Source organism: Alosa sapidissima, chromosome 8 (genome assembly GCF_018492685.1).
Source record: "Alosa sapidissima isolate fAloSap1 chromosome 8, fAloSap1.pri, whole genome shotgun sequence".
Classification (NCBI taxonomy): Eukaryota; Metazoa; Chordata; class Actinopteri; order Clupeiformes; family Clupeidae; genus Alosa; species Alosa sapidissima.
The window spans coordinates 37,914,196-37,927,887 of record NC_055964.1 but is presented as its reverse complement, the minus strand read 5'-3'; the positions used below and the strand labels follow the sequence as shown (position 1 = coordinate 37,927,887).

General features: G+C 48.9%; 2 protein-coding genes across 2 annotated transcripts in view; one reads left to right on the top strand and one right to left on the bottom strand.

The window, feature by feature from the left end:
• The window catches only part of LOC121716106 (chemokine-like receptor 1), a 965,204-nt gene that overhangs the window by 904,707 nt on the left and 46,805 nt on the right, over positions 1–13,692 (top strand). The window lies entirely within an intron of this gene.
• LOC121714728 (histone-lysine N-methyltransferase SETD1B-like) overlaps positions 1–13,692 on the bottom strand; it is a 34,978-nt gene that overhangs the window by 5,848 nt on the left and 15,438 nt on the right. Inside the window, exons 7-15 of the mRNA XM_042099746.1 lie at positions 13,432–13,569; positions 12,714–12,804; positions 11,186–11,454; positions 10,975–11,071; positions 9,527–10,036; positions 5,964–6,119; positions 3,364–5,148; positions 2,211–2,377; positions 712–816 (exon numbers count right to left, since the gene is read on the bottom strand). Of these exons, the coding sequence (XP_041955680.1) occupies positions 712–816; positions 2,211–2,377; positions 3,364–5,148; positions 5,964–6,119; positions 9,527–10,036; positions 10,975–11,071; positions 11,186–11,454; positions 12,714–12,804; positions 13,432–13,569 (3,318 nt within the window). The remainder of the gene's footprint in view (positions 1–711; positions 817–2,210; positions 2,378–3,363; positions 5,149–5,963; positions 6,120–9,526; positions 10,037–10,974; positions 11,072–11,185; positions 11,455–12,713; positions 12,805–13,431; positions 13,570–13,692) is intronic.

The window sequence follows — 13,692 nt, the reverse complement described above, 5'->3', positions numbered from 1 at the left end:
ATGTTGGTTCCCATGACGACAGTGATGGTAATGACAATGATGAGGAAGACGACGATGATGATGATGATGATGATGATGATTAAGATTCTGAAGCAATGAAGATTCCCAGAAAGATTCCAGTGATGCCAGAATCCATATAACAAACCTAAATTAAAATATAAAATACGATATGTTAAATATGCACTGTTCATATAACAAACCTAAATTAAAATATAAAATATGTAAGTTAAATATGCACTGTTCATATAACAAACCTAAATTAAAATATAAAAATACAATATGATAACTATGCACATAATGCATATAACAAACCTAAATATATAAAAACACATACAATATAAAATACGATATGTTATATTATGATAAATATGCACTATTTGTGCAACAATAAAGTATCAAAATACACTTGTGAGAGGGATTAAACCTGCAGGCTTTTAAAGAGTAAAATATGCACTGAGCCCGCTGCAGGAGAGTCTGGGGGGAGGGGGCAGCTGCAGGAGCGTCTGGGGGGAGGGGGCAGCTGCAGGAGCGTCTGGGTGGAGGGGGCAGCTGCAGGGGGGAGGGGGCAGCTGCAGGGGGGAGGGGGCAGCTGCAGGAGAGTCTGGGGGGAGGGGGCAGCTGCAGGAGCGTCTGATTGGGGCAGCTGCAGGAGCGTCTGGGGGGAGGGGGCAGCTGCAGGAGAGTCTGGGGGGAGGGGGCAGCTGGTCTCACCTTCAGCTGGTTGAACTTGAGCAGGTCACTGTCACAGCTGAAAGAGGAGAGGAGGCGCCTCTGGTCCGCACGGAGGTCCGAGGCTGAGCGCAGAGAGAGCTGAGGCTGGACACACACACACACACATGAACACACACACACACACATGAACACACACATGAACACACACACATGAACACACACACACACATGAACACACTGTGGGATAAATTTTATGTCTCTCATTGAATGTTTAGTATACCTTACATACATGTAGTGAAATCTAATTGTCATCTCCTTACTCTGACCCTTGTGTTTTCGGAAACTCCTATGTTAGAATGTTTAGTTAAATTAACCCTTGTGTCAGCGAATTGTGGGTAACCCTCAGGATGGGGGGTCATAAACATTTCTTATCTTTGTCAAAACACCAGATGGTTAAGTGGGGTTGTAAACATTTCTTATCTCTGTTAAAATACCAGATGGTTAAGTGATTAATGGAGGGTGACAACTTGTGATTTTCCATGGGTGTGGGGTAAGGTATAAGAGTTGGCTTCACCCACAGATGGGTGGGCTTGTTACGTTGACATTTCATGTGGGTAACATGCTCCCGGCGTCGTGAATAAAGCTGCAGTCTCACACCAGTTGTCTTGGATTAATTTTGACCACAACACACACACACATGAACACACACACATGAACACACACACACACACACACACACACACACATGAACACACACACACATGAACACACACACATGAACACACACACACATGAACACACACACACACACACACACATGAACACACACACACATGAACACACACACACATGAACACATACACACACACACATGAACACACACACACATGAACACACACACACACATGTGAACACACACACACACATGAACACACACACACACACACACATAAACACACACACACACATGAACATACACACACACACATAAACACACACACATGAACATACACACACACATGAACACACACACACACACACACACACATGAACATACACACACACACATAAACACACACACACATATAAACGCACACACACACACACACACATAAACATACACATGAACACACACACACACACATGAACACACACACACACACACATGAACATACACACACACACATAAACACACACACACACACACACATGAACACACACACACACACACACATAAACATACACATGAACACACACACACACACACATGAACACACACACACACACACACACACACATGAACATACACACACACACACACATAAACGCACACACACACACATAAACATACACATGAACACACACACACAAACACATGCACATGCACACAAACAAAGTTTGGGCTGAAATTGCATTGTCTGTATTGTATTTTATTGTATTTTGATTTATAAGATATTTAGTTGTGTTTTATTCTACTCTATTGTCTGTAGTCTCCTCCACTCTAATCTATTTTATACTCTGTGTCGTCCAGATCTCACCTGTGTGTCCTCAGGTGGTCGCGCTGAGTCACTGTGTGTGCTGGTCAGGTAGCGCTGCTTATCACCGCTGCTGATGACGTAATAACCCTCGCTGCGTGCACTTCCTGTCAAATGATGACGCATCGCAGTCTCCCACATCCTGCTCTTCCCAAGCGCGATGTCAGTTGGTAAAGCAGCGTTAAGGGATGAGTACAGAGTGTCACAGCACACAGTGACCAACGCTAACTAAGCGACCAACGCTAACTAAGCAGCGTTAAAGGAATTATCCGGAGTAAAATGCACCTTAGATCAATTTACGGATGATTGGGAGTACATACGTTGAATTGACATCAAAATCATGTCATTCGGATGTGTTTTGAGAAAGTTCGATTTTACCGTTTTCAGTCAAAACTCTTTAGCCTGGAAGTGACCAGGGCATGTCATTTCGCCGCTACAAAACAACATTACACTTACGTGGTAGTGAGTAGAGGGTCCCTAAAGTCAAACCGAAGTATCCCGAGGTCTTTATGTGGTTGGATAGAGAGTCCAGAATGAATTTCATCAAGCCAGTACCTTTCTGGAAATGTTGCTGCTGCAGCTCCCATCTTTAGGGGAAAGTCTGTAGGAGTCGATTGTCACGTCACGTGACATTTCAAAATTCCAACCTGTTAGTAAGCTAGGGTTTGCTGTTGCATACAACTTCATTTCAATTTCGAAAGAAATACTGGACTATGTTTTTTTTTTTTTTAAAACGGCGACGAAATTGTGAATTTCCAGAGCGTGTTACTCCACACTCGGCAATCGACTCCTATGGACTTAAAGATGGAATTAATTAATGAATTAATGAACTCATATACACATCAATTAATGAATGATGATAATGAATGAACTCATATACACATCAATTAATGAATGATGATAATTAATGAACTCATATACACATCAGTTAATGAATGATGATAATGAATGAACTCATATACACATCAATTAATGAATGATGATAATTAATGAACTCATATACACATCAGTTAATGAATGATGATAATGAATGCAGTCCTAGGTGCTGTGTTTTCATGGAATATTTTAACAATCATACATCAACTATTAATTTCATCTACACTACATCCCGTTGTTTAATTGAGTGAATGTAAACATGACGTTGACTGAAGGATATCAGGATGTGGCACCCATGTGACCGAGCTGAGCCAATCACAGCCCAGACGCAGGAGCTTCATGCTCTCATAGCTGCGTTTGAGGTGTCCGATCTCCTGGTCATCCACTCCTGACCTCCACACGGCGTGGAGAGCGCTCCTCTCCTCGCGGTGCGACCGCCGGCAGAGCCGCAACCGGGAGGGTGACCGGTCCCCGCGCCGCCGGCGCCGCTTAATGTGACCGCGTCCGGCTCTGTGGCGAGGGTACAGCCGCACAAGCCCCACGCTCTCCAGGTCCTCCAGGGTGGGTCGGTTCTCTAGGTGAGGCCGGTTCTCAAGGCAAGGCCGGTTCTCAAGGCGAGGCTGGTTCTCTAGGTGAGGCCGGTTCTCAAGGCGAGGCTGGTTCTTTAAGCGAGGCCGGTTCTCAAGGCGAGCCTGGTTCTCTAGGCGAGGCTGGTTCTTTAGGTGAGGTCGGTTCTTTAGGCGAGGCCGGTTCTCAAGGCGAGCCTGGTTCTCTAGGCGAGGCTGGTTCTTTAGGTGAGGTCGGTTCTTTAGGCGAGGCCGGTTCTCAAGGCGAGGCTGGTTCTTTAGGTGAGGTCGGTTCTCTAGGTGAGGCTGGTTCTCTAGGTGAAGCTGGTTCTCAAGGCGAGGCTGGTTCTCAAGGCGCGGCCGGTTCTCTAGGTGAGGCTGGTTCTCTAGGCGAGGCCGGTTCTTTAGGTGAGGTCGGTTCTTTAGGTGAGGTCGGTTCTCTAGGTGAGGCTGGTTCTCTAGGTGAAGCTGGTTCTCAAGGCAAAGCTGGTTCTCAAGGCGAGGCCGGTTCTCCAGTTCTCCAGACGTCAGGCAAGTCTCGGTGCTGAGCAGAGGCAGCAGCCCACACTCTGGTCCATTTTGTTCCTCCCTGCTCTCCGTAGTCCTCCACTTCAGCATGGTCCTCGAGGTGTTCTTGCACCTCAGCCTCCTCCTGTGCGTCCTCCAGGTTCCCCTGGCCCCCACCACCTCCTCCATGTCCACCTCCTCCCTGCCCAACGTCCTGTCCCTGGCTCCACCTCCCCACGGAGGGCTTGTGCGGGGGTGCAGAACAGCGCCGCGCCCGCTGGGTGGCGAGGACCCATGGCAAGGGGCGGGGGAGCCGGGGGAACCCCAGGCCTGGTTAGGCGCTGCGCTGAGCGGGTGGTCCCCATGCCAGGGCTCTCTGAGGTGCATCCGGTACTCGGAGAACTCGAAAGCGGACGCTGGGTGCGGGAGGGAGCCGGGGGGGCTCTCTCGTCCAGGGGTGCGGGGGACGGCCCTCGCGGTGGGGCGGGGGGAGAGGGGAAACAGCGCCCGCAGGTCCTGGTCTGGAGTCAGGGCTGCGCTGGGTCTCCTGGACCTCTGCACCGAGCTGGAGTAGTGACCCGGCGTCCGAGGGATGTCCTCGTACACGGGGTAGGAGGAGGGCAGGGGGGTGGGGACGGGGTAGGAGGGGGAGCCCCCGAGGCCTGTCGGGGAGGGGGGAGGGGGCAGGGGGGTGGAGAGGGGGTAGGAGGGTGAGCCCCCGAGGCCTGTCGGGGAGGGGGGAGGGGGCAGGAGTAGTAGTGTGGCGGGAGGGGGGAAGAGGAGATCGCCGGCAGCACCCTCCGCTGTGTCCAGACCTCGCCCAGGAGTGTGGGGGCGCTCTACGTCCTCCAGAGCAGCAGGGGGCGACAGCTGCAGGTCTGAGGCATCGCTGTCGCTGACTGAGCCCGTGGGGGTCGGAGGCCTTAAGGTCCCACAGTCCTCCAGCGTCTCCATAGTGACAGCGTCCAGCTCGGACCCTGTGTCCAGATCCTCTGCATTACGTCATTAGAATAGATCACAACATGAGAGGTAAACAAACAATAACAATAACAAACATCACACACACAATGCATGGAGCTGCACTGCATCACTTTAGTGTGTCGTGCAGGAAACATGACTCTTTTTTAGAATCATGACTCTTTTTGAGACGTTAGTGTGTCGTGCAGGAATCATGACTCTTTTTTAGAATCATGACTCTTTTTGAGACTTTAGTGTGTCGTGCAGGAATCATGACTCTTTTTTAGAATCATGACTCTTTTTGAGACTTTGCACTGTGTGCTCCTTTAGCTTCACTTTTCAATGGGCAAAGCAGACTTAGTGGAAACCTGCATGTTGAAAAATGACACAGCACCTAGTATGCTGATACCTGATGTCTGTGATGTCTGTGGTAAATATTAAGTATTTTATTGTGTTGCCATGTATAATGTACATATAGGCAAAGCAAGGGGTCTAAGTAGCATTAGGTGTGTTCTGACCTGATACCTCTCCATATGACCTGATTAGGTGTGTTCTGACCTGATACCTCTCCATATGACCTGATTAGCTGTGTTCTGACTTTACACCTCTCCATATGACCTGATTAGGTGTGTCCATATGACCTGATTAGGTGTGTTCTGACCTGACACCTCTCCATATGACCTGATTAGGTGTGTCCATATGACCTGATTAGGTGTGTTCTGACCTGATACCTCTCCATATGACCTGATTAGGTGTGTCCATATGACCTGATTAGATGTGTTCTGACCTGACACCTCTCCATATGACCTGATTAGGTGTGTCCATATGACCTGATTAGATGTGTTCTGACCTGACACCTCTCCATATGACGGGGAGAGCGGACAGGTGAGCTCCCCAGGTGAGAGACACAGGGCGGGGTCTGGTATGGCCACTCCCTCTAGACACGCCCTCAGCTGCAGGTGATCTTCATCCAGGTGATCCTCATCCAGTCTGATGTCCTCACATGCTGCAGCATAGGAAGGAATACCAGATATCAGGGCAGATCAGGGCATATCAGATATCAGGGCATATCAGATATCAGGGCACATCAGATATCAGGGCAGATCAGGGCATATCAGATATCAGGGCATATCAGATCAGGGCACATCAGATATCAGGGCACATCAGATATCAGGGCACATCAGGGCATATCAGATATCAGGGCATATCAGTGCATATCAGGAGGTCTCACAAACACAACACTACATAGACCTTTCAGTTTGTTATAGTTTATACTGTATACAGTTTATACTGATTCTGTCATCAACACTCAATGCATAAAACATAAAGTCATTCATAGTTATTTCATTATTCCAACTGCAGCGCTGTGGGACAAAACATCCCATTTCATCTGCGTTGCTGCTATTACATTTGATTTCTATTTGGACCAATTATAATGGAGTGGACAAAACATCCCATTTCATCACTCACTACAGTGGTCACTCACTAATGGGCATTTTAAAGGTGATGTGGTCACTCACTACAGTGGGCATTTTACAGCCCATTTAAGATAGAGACGTTGTCACTCACTAATGGGCATTTAACAGGTGACGTGGTCACTCACTACAGTGGGCATTTTACAGGCCATTTAAGATAGAGAAGGTAAATATACACTGGAATATTTCTGTAAGGGCCTTTTACATATAGATAAACATTGATAATAACATTTATATGCCTGTTGATGGTGAAAATAAGCACTTTATTTCAACGTAGCATGTTCGCCCCATAGGATTACATTGTAAAGTCATCTGACGTTGGTGTCCAACATGTTGCCCATGATTTGAGCTGACCTCTCCATATACGGCCCTGTCGAGTATGTGACCAGAGCGCCCTCTCCTGGCAGATAATATGATTAAAAGATATTACTGTACAGTATGATTACTCTGTGAATAGTATTCCAATCGATTGCTCACATCCCTCTCTAAATTATCAGTGGCAAACAAAAGACCAGATCAGAGGTCAGGCGACCATGACCCAGAGGTCAACAGAGGTCAGGCGACCATGACCCAGAGGTCAGGCGACCATGACCCAGAGGTTATCAGAGGTCAGGAAACCATGACCCAGAGGTCAACAGAGGTCAGGCGACCATGATCCAGAGGTTATCAGAGGTCAGGCGACCATGACCCAGAGGTCAACAGAGGTCAGGCGACCATGACCCAGAGGTCAACAGAGGTCAGGCGACCATGACCCAGAGGTCAACAGAGGTCAGGCGACCATGACCCAGAGAGCGGAGCAGAGACGCTCACTCACCCAGTAAGGCCTGCTCCAGACGCTCACTCACCTAGTAAGGCCTGTTCCAGACTCTGTTCCAGACGCTCACTCACCCAGTAAGGCCTGTTCCAGACGCTAACTCACCTAGTAAGGCCTGTTCCAGACGCTGTTCCAGACGCTCACTCACCCAGTAAGGCCTGTTCCAGACGCTGTTCCAGACGCTCACTCACCCAGTAAGGCCTGTTCCAGACGCTGTTCCAGACGCTCACTCACCCAGTAAGGCCTGTTCCAGACGCTGTTCCAGACGCTCACTCACCCAGTAAGGCCTGTTCCAGACTCTGTTCCAGACGCTCACTCACCCAGTAAGGCCTGTTCCAGACGCTCACTCACCCAGTAAGGCCTGTTCCAGACGCTAACTCACCTAGTAAGGCCTGTTCCAGACGCTGTTCCAGACGCTCACTCACCCAGTAAGGCCTGTTCCAGACGCTGTTCCAGACGCTAACTCACCCAGTAAGGCCTGTTCCAGACGCTACGCTAACTCACCCAGTATGGCCTGTTCCAGACACTACGCTAACTCACCCAGTAAGGCCTGTTCCAGACGCTACGCTCACTCAGTAAGGCCTGTTCCAGACACTACGCTCACTCACCCAGTAAGGCCTGTTCCAGACGCTGTTCCAGACGCTCACTCACCCAGTAAGGCCTGTTCCAGACGCTCACTCACCCAGTAAGGCCTGTTCCAGACGCTGTTCCAGACGCTAACTCACCCAGTAAGGCCTGTTCCAGACGCTCACTCACCCAGTAAGGCCTGTTCCAGACGCTCACTCACCCAGTAAGGCCTGTTCCAGACGCTACGCTCACTCACCCAGTAAGGCCTGTTCCAGACGCTAACTCACTCAGTAAGGCCTGTTCCAGACACTACGCTCACTCTCCCAGTAAGGCCTGTTCCAGACGCTACGCTCACTCACCCAGTAAGGCCTGTTCCAGACGCTCACTCACTCAGTAAGGCCTGTTCCAGACGCTCACTCACCCAGTAAGGCCTGTTCCAGACACTACGCTCACTCACCCAGTAAGGCCTGTTCCAGACGCTAACTCACTCAGTAAGGCCTGTTCCAGACACTACGCTCACTCACCCAGTAAGGCCTGTTCCAGACGCTAACTCACTCAGTAAGGCCTGTTCCAGACGCTCACTCACTCAGTAAGGCCTGTTCCAGACACTACGCTCACTCACCCAGTAAGGCCTGTTCCAGACGCTCACTCACCCAGTAAGGCCTGTTCCAGACGCTAACTCACTCAGTAAGGCCTGTTCCAGACGCTAACTCACTCAGTAAGGCCTGTTCCAGACACTACGCTCACTCTCCCAGTAAGGCCTGTTCCAGACGCTGTTCCAGACGCTACGCTCACTCACCCAGTAAGGCCTGTTCCAGACGCTAACTCACTCAGTAAGGCCTGTTCCAGACGCTGTTCCAGACGCTAACTCACTCAGTAAGGCCTGTTCCAGACGCTGTTCCAGACGCTAACTCACCCAGTAAGGCCTGTTCCAGACACTACGCTCACTCTCCCAGTAAGGCCTGTTCCAGATGCTGTTCCAGACGCTCACTCACCCAGTAAGGCCTGTTCCAGACGCTCACTCACCCAGTAAGGCCTGTTCCAGACGCTACGCTCACTCACCCAGTAAGGCCTGTTCCAGACGCTAACTCACTCAGTAAGGCCTGTTCCAGACACTACGCTCACTCTCCCAGTAAGGCCTGTTCCAGATGCTGTTCCAGACGCTCACTCACCCAGTAAGGCCTGTTCCAGACGCTCACTCACCCAGTAAGGCCTGTTCCAGACGCTAACTCACTCAGTAAGGCCTGTTCCAGACACTACGCTCACTCACCCAGTAAGGCCTGTTCCAGACGCTAACTCACTCAGTAAGGCCTGTTCCAGACACTACGCTCACTCTCCCAGTAAGGCCTGTTCCAGACGCTACGCTCACTCACCCAGTAAGGCCTGTTCCAGACGCTAACTCACCCAGTAAGGCCTGTTCCAGACACTACGCTAACTCACCCAGTAAGGCCTGTTCCAGACGCTCACTCACCCAGTAAGGCCTGTTCCAGACGCTGTTCCAGACGCTCACTCACCCAGTAAGGCCTGTTCCAGACGCTGTTCCAGACGCTCACTCACCCAGTAAAGCCTGTTCCAGACGCTGTTCCAGACGCTGTTCCAGACGCTCGTCCGTGGAGGCGGGGGCACGAGGGGTGGGCGGCGGTCTCTCCATCTCCCACGGGGACCAGGGCGAGGGCACAACATGGACGCCAGCCGAGCCTGTCCCCTCTCTGTTAGACGACGACAGCCACGCTTCCCTCTCCTCCTCTTCCTCCTCCTCTTCCTCCATCTCCTCCTCCTCTTCCTCCCTCTCTGCAGCCCCCTCTAACAGATGCACTGCACCTCCTGACCACCTGTTGTGTTCATGATCATCTGTGAGGCATGTCCCATAATGATGATGATGATGTTGATCATCTGTGAGGCATGTCCCATAATGATGATGATGATGTTGATTATCGTCATCATCATCGTCATCGGATTCAGACATGGACGAGTCTGTGCTGTCTGTTGAAGATGAGATGTAATCAGAACTGATAGACGTTGACGTGTTGTCATAGTAACTGGAGGAGGAGGAGAGGCTGATGACTTCTGTGAGAAAGACAAAACACATGACCAGTCTGACACAAAATTATATTCTGCATTAGACATAATGATCCTACACTTCAAATTTCGTGAAATTTTGAACCTGTCAGTCAAAGATATACCTGCAGTTACAAAGCATTGTTTTTGCCTTTTCATTTTTAACTAAGTAGCGCTACACGTCAAATGAGTGGATATGGGAACTTTTCAAAGCCGCAGTGCTGTCTACACCTCCAGTGCTGTCTACACCTCCTCCAGTGCTGTCTACACCTCCAGTGTTCTCCTCTGCAGTGCTGTCTACACCTCCTCCAGTGCTGTCTACACCTCCAGTGCTGTCTACACCTCCTCCAGTGCTGTCTACACCTCCAGTGCTGTCTACACCTCCTCCAGTGCTGTCTACACCTCCTCCAGTGCTGTCTACACCTCCAGTGTTCTCCTCTGCAGTGCTGTCTACACCTCCTCCAGTGCTGTCTACACCTCCAGTGCTGTCTACACCTCCAGTGCTGTCTACACCTCCTCCAGTGCTGTCTACACCTCCAGTGCTGTCTACACCTCCTCCAGTGCTGTCTACACCTCCAGTGCTGTCTACACCTCCTCCAGTGCTGTCTACACCTCCAGTGCTGTCTACACCTCCTCCAGTGCTGTCTACACCTCCCTCTCCAGTGCTGTCTACACCTCCCTCTGCAGTGCTGTCTACACCTCCTCCAGTGCTGTCTACACCTCCCTCTGCAGTGCTGTCTACACCTCCTCCAGTGCTGTCTACACCTCCTCCAGTGCTGTCTACACCTCCCTCTCCAGTGCTGTCTACACCACCAGTCATCAATGTGTCTTTACCTAGTTCTATATATGTATTCTATATATTGTACTTCTTTTAAAACATCAACACCAACATCAGTACCATAATCTGGGTGTTTGTCCTTTTAAAACATCAACACCAACATCAGTACCATAATCTGGGTGTTTGTCCTTTTCTCTGTTTGGAGGTGACCTCCTGACTTCTGTGTTCTCTCCTTCATCGTCATCATCGTCATCATCATCCCCATACTAAGAACCGGGTAAATGGAGAAAGGAGAACATTGAGCCAAATCACATGACCGAGTAAAGAACATCCAATTGGAACTGGATCCAACAGGGATCCAAAGGAATGTGTTTTTGCACCTTTGAAAAAGAGCCCAATTCCCTCCTGTCCACCTCATCCTCTGACACCGCAGGGCAGTCCTCCACCTTCCCAGAATCCTCTTCTCTCTCATCCTCCTCTGCTTCGCTGTCCAGTGCCAGAGGTCTGGCATGCCTGCGCCTGCCCGCGGAGACTGCAACGTCCTTCTGCCACGCGTCCGTAGACTCCTCCCTCACATCCGTAGACTCCTCCCTCACCGCCGCAGACTCCTCCCTCACATCCGTAGACTCCTCCCTCATGTCCGCTCTCTCTGCAGTTATAGAATTTATTCATCTCATTATTGGGTGCATTTACTACCATGTCATGTTTATGTACGTATATATAATGAGAAAAGCCTTTTTACATTTACATTACATGCCTATAGGTAGACCTGTGAAGTATTCAATAATAAATATTAAATATTATTATAACAGCCTACCAGCTGTTTTGAGTTAAGGCTATGTTTAGCCTAATTGAATGACTTGATGATGGATAAAGCATTTTCAGACCTGTCAACCTTGAACAAAATTCTTGAGTACTACCTCAAACCCGGAAAAAACATGCTCACGTTCATGTTTCACGTATGCAGCCAAAAACAGACCAAACAACAAATGTTGACAATCTATTTTAAAACGAAGTCTAAGGCAGGTGGTTAGTAACATGTCCTTGGCAACATAATGAGCAAGTGAATGGTTGTGGATAAGGAGAAGTTACATTTCCTGGGGCGCAAGCTAAGGTAAGCTAACTGACTCATCTGTTTGTGTTTGTGACGGACCGTGCCTGGGTCGATGGTGGTTGGTTGGTGGTTTTTAGGGTTATGGTTCAGTCCCCCCCCCCCCCAGATCTAGCGACTAGTTTGCAGGTATGTGTACTGCTGAACTCACCCCCAGATCTAGCGACTAGTTTGCAGGTATGTGTACTGCTGAACTCATCACCAAACACAGATTGTTTACACCAGGGGTTCTCAAAGTTGTGATTGGTGAGGGCAAATTCAGGAACCCAACATTGAGCTGAGGGCCACCAAAGGGGTGGGGGGAGAAAAAGAAACTGAAAGAAAAAAAATCCCATTTGTAATTATTTTAATGAGCAGGTTGCATCTCTAGTTTATATTTATTGCATTAAACACATTTTAATTCATAACTGAGGCTAAACCTGGCAAAACTTGCAATGCACACACAATCCCTGGGGTTCTCTACCCTCAACAGACAAATTTGGGATATAACAGTTCTGGTTGCAGTCCATTTCAAGTACAAACTTATTTAAAACAAACAGTCTCAGTGTGCCTTGCTTCTTATCAGCATAGGCCTTATTCAGGGCCAATTCCAGCTACCAAAGCACCACAGGAAAACCTGACGGCCACTAAACACCACTAAACGGAGATTCATTCTTTTCAAAGCACACAGTACAGTTTTAACAGTTTTACAGATGTTATCAGATGTTATCAGATGTTATCGCGGGCCGCCAGAAATGTTTCCGCGGGCCGCCATTGGCCCCCGGGCCGCACTTTGAGAACCTATGGTTTACACTGACCTGGCTCCGCCTCCTCTTCCTCTGACAGGGACGGACAGGTCCGTTTGGTTTGAGGCTCTGAGGTCACTCCTGGGCGCTCCTTCCTCTTCACCTGAACAGGTGTCACCAAAATCACAAGCGTCATTTCCGTCCTCACCGTCACTACCATTCCTACCATCTTCATCATTTGATACCGTCATGCCACAGATATATCATCATCATCATCATTGTCACTACCATTCCTACCACCTCATCATTTGATATCATCATGCCACAGATACATCATCATCATCATCATCATCACCCTAGTCTTCACCGTCACTACCATTCCTACCATCTTCATCATTTGCTACCATCATGCCACAGATATATCATCATCATCATCATCATCCTCCTGAGGATGAGGAGGAAGATGAGGAGGGGGATTAAGAGGAGGATGAGGACTAGGGTGATGAGGAGGATCATCGTGATCATCATCCTCATCACCCTAGTCTTCATCCTCCTCCTCCTCATCCTCTTCCTCATCATCTGCCTCATTTGATCTTGACTTTATCTGCATACTGTTCATATGTTTCAGCAAAAGGCACTAGTAGGATTTTAACAAGTTATAAATTATAAAAATGCTTTTAATAATGTTATGCAATACTGATTTATATGAATTAATTGTATTGAATAATTTGTGCTTATTTTGATCAAATTAAGTAGATAAAGTATTCCTGAAGTGCCTGTGCATTAGTACCTTAAAAGAGGGCAGTCGCAACGCCCCCAGACCCAGTACTACGCCCAGAGCCACAACGTCCTGTCTGGCCACAGCATCCTCTCTGGTCATGGCATCCTCTCTGGAGGACACAGGAGGTTTCGCCACTGGAGCAGAAGCCTGTGTGTGTGTATGTGCATGTGTGTGTGTGTGTGTGTGCGTGTGTGTGTGTGTGTGTGTGTGAAAAGCAAGATGAAGTCAGAAGCTGTTTGAAGGAGAAGGAAAACAAATGCAGTATGTGGC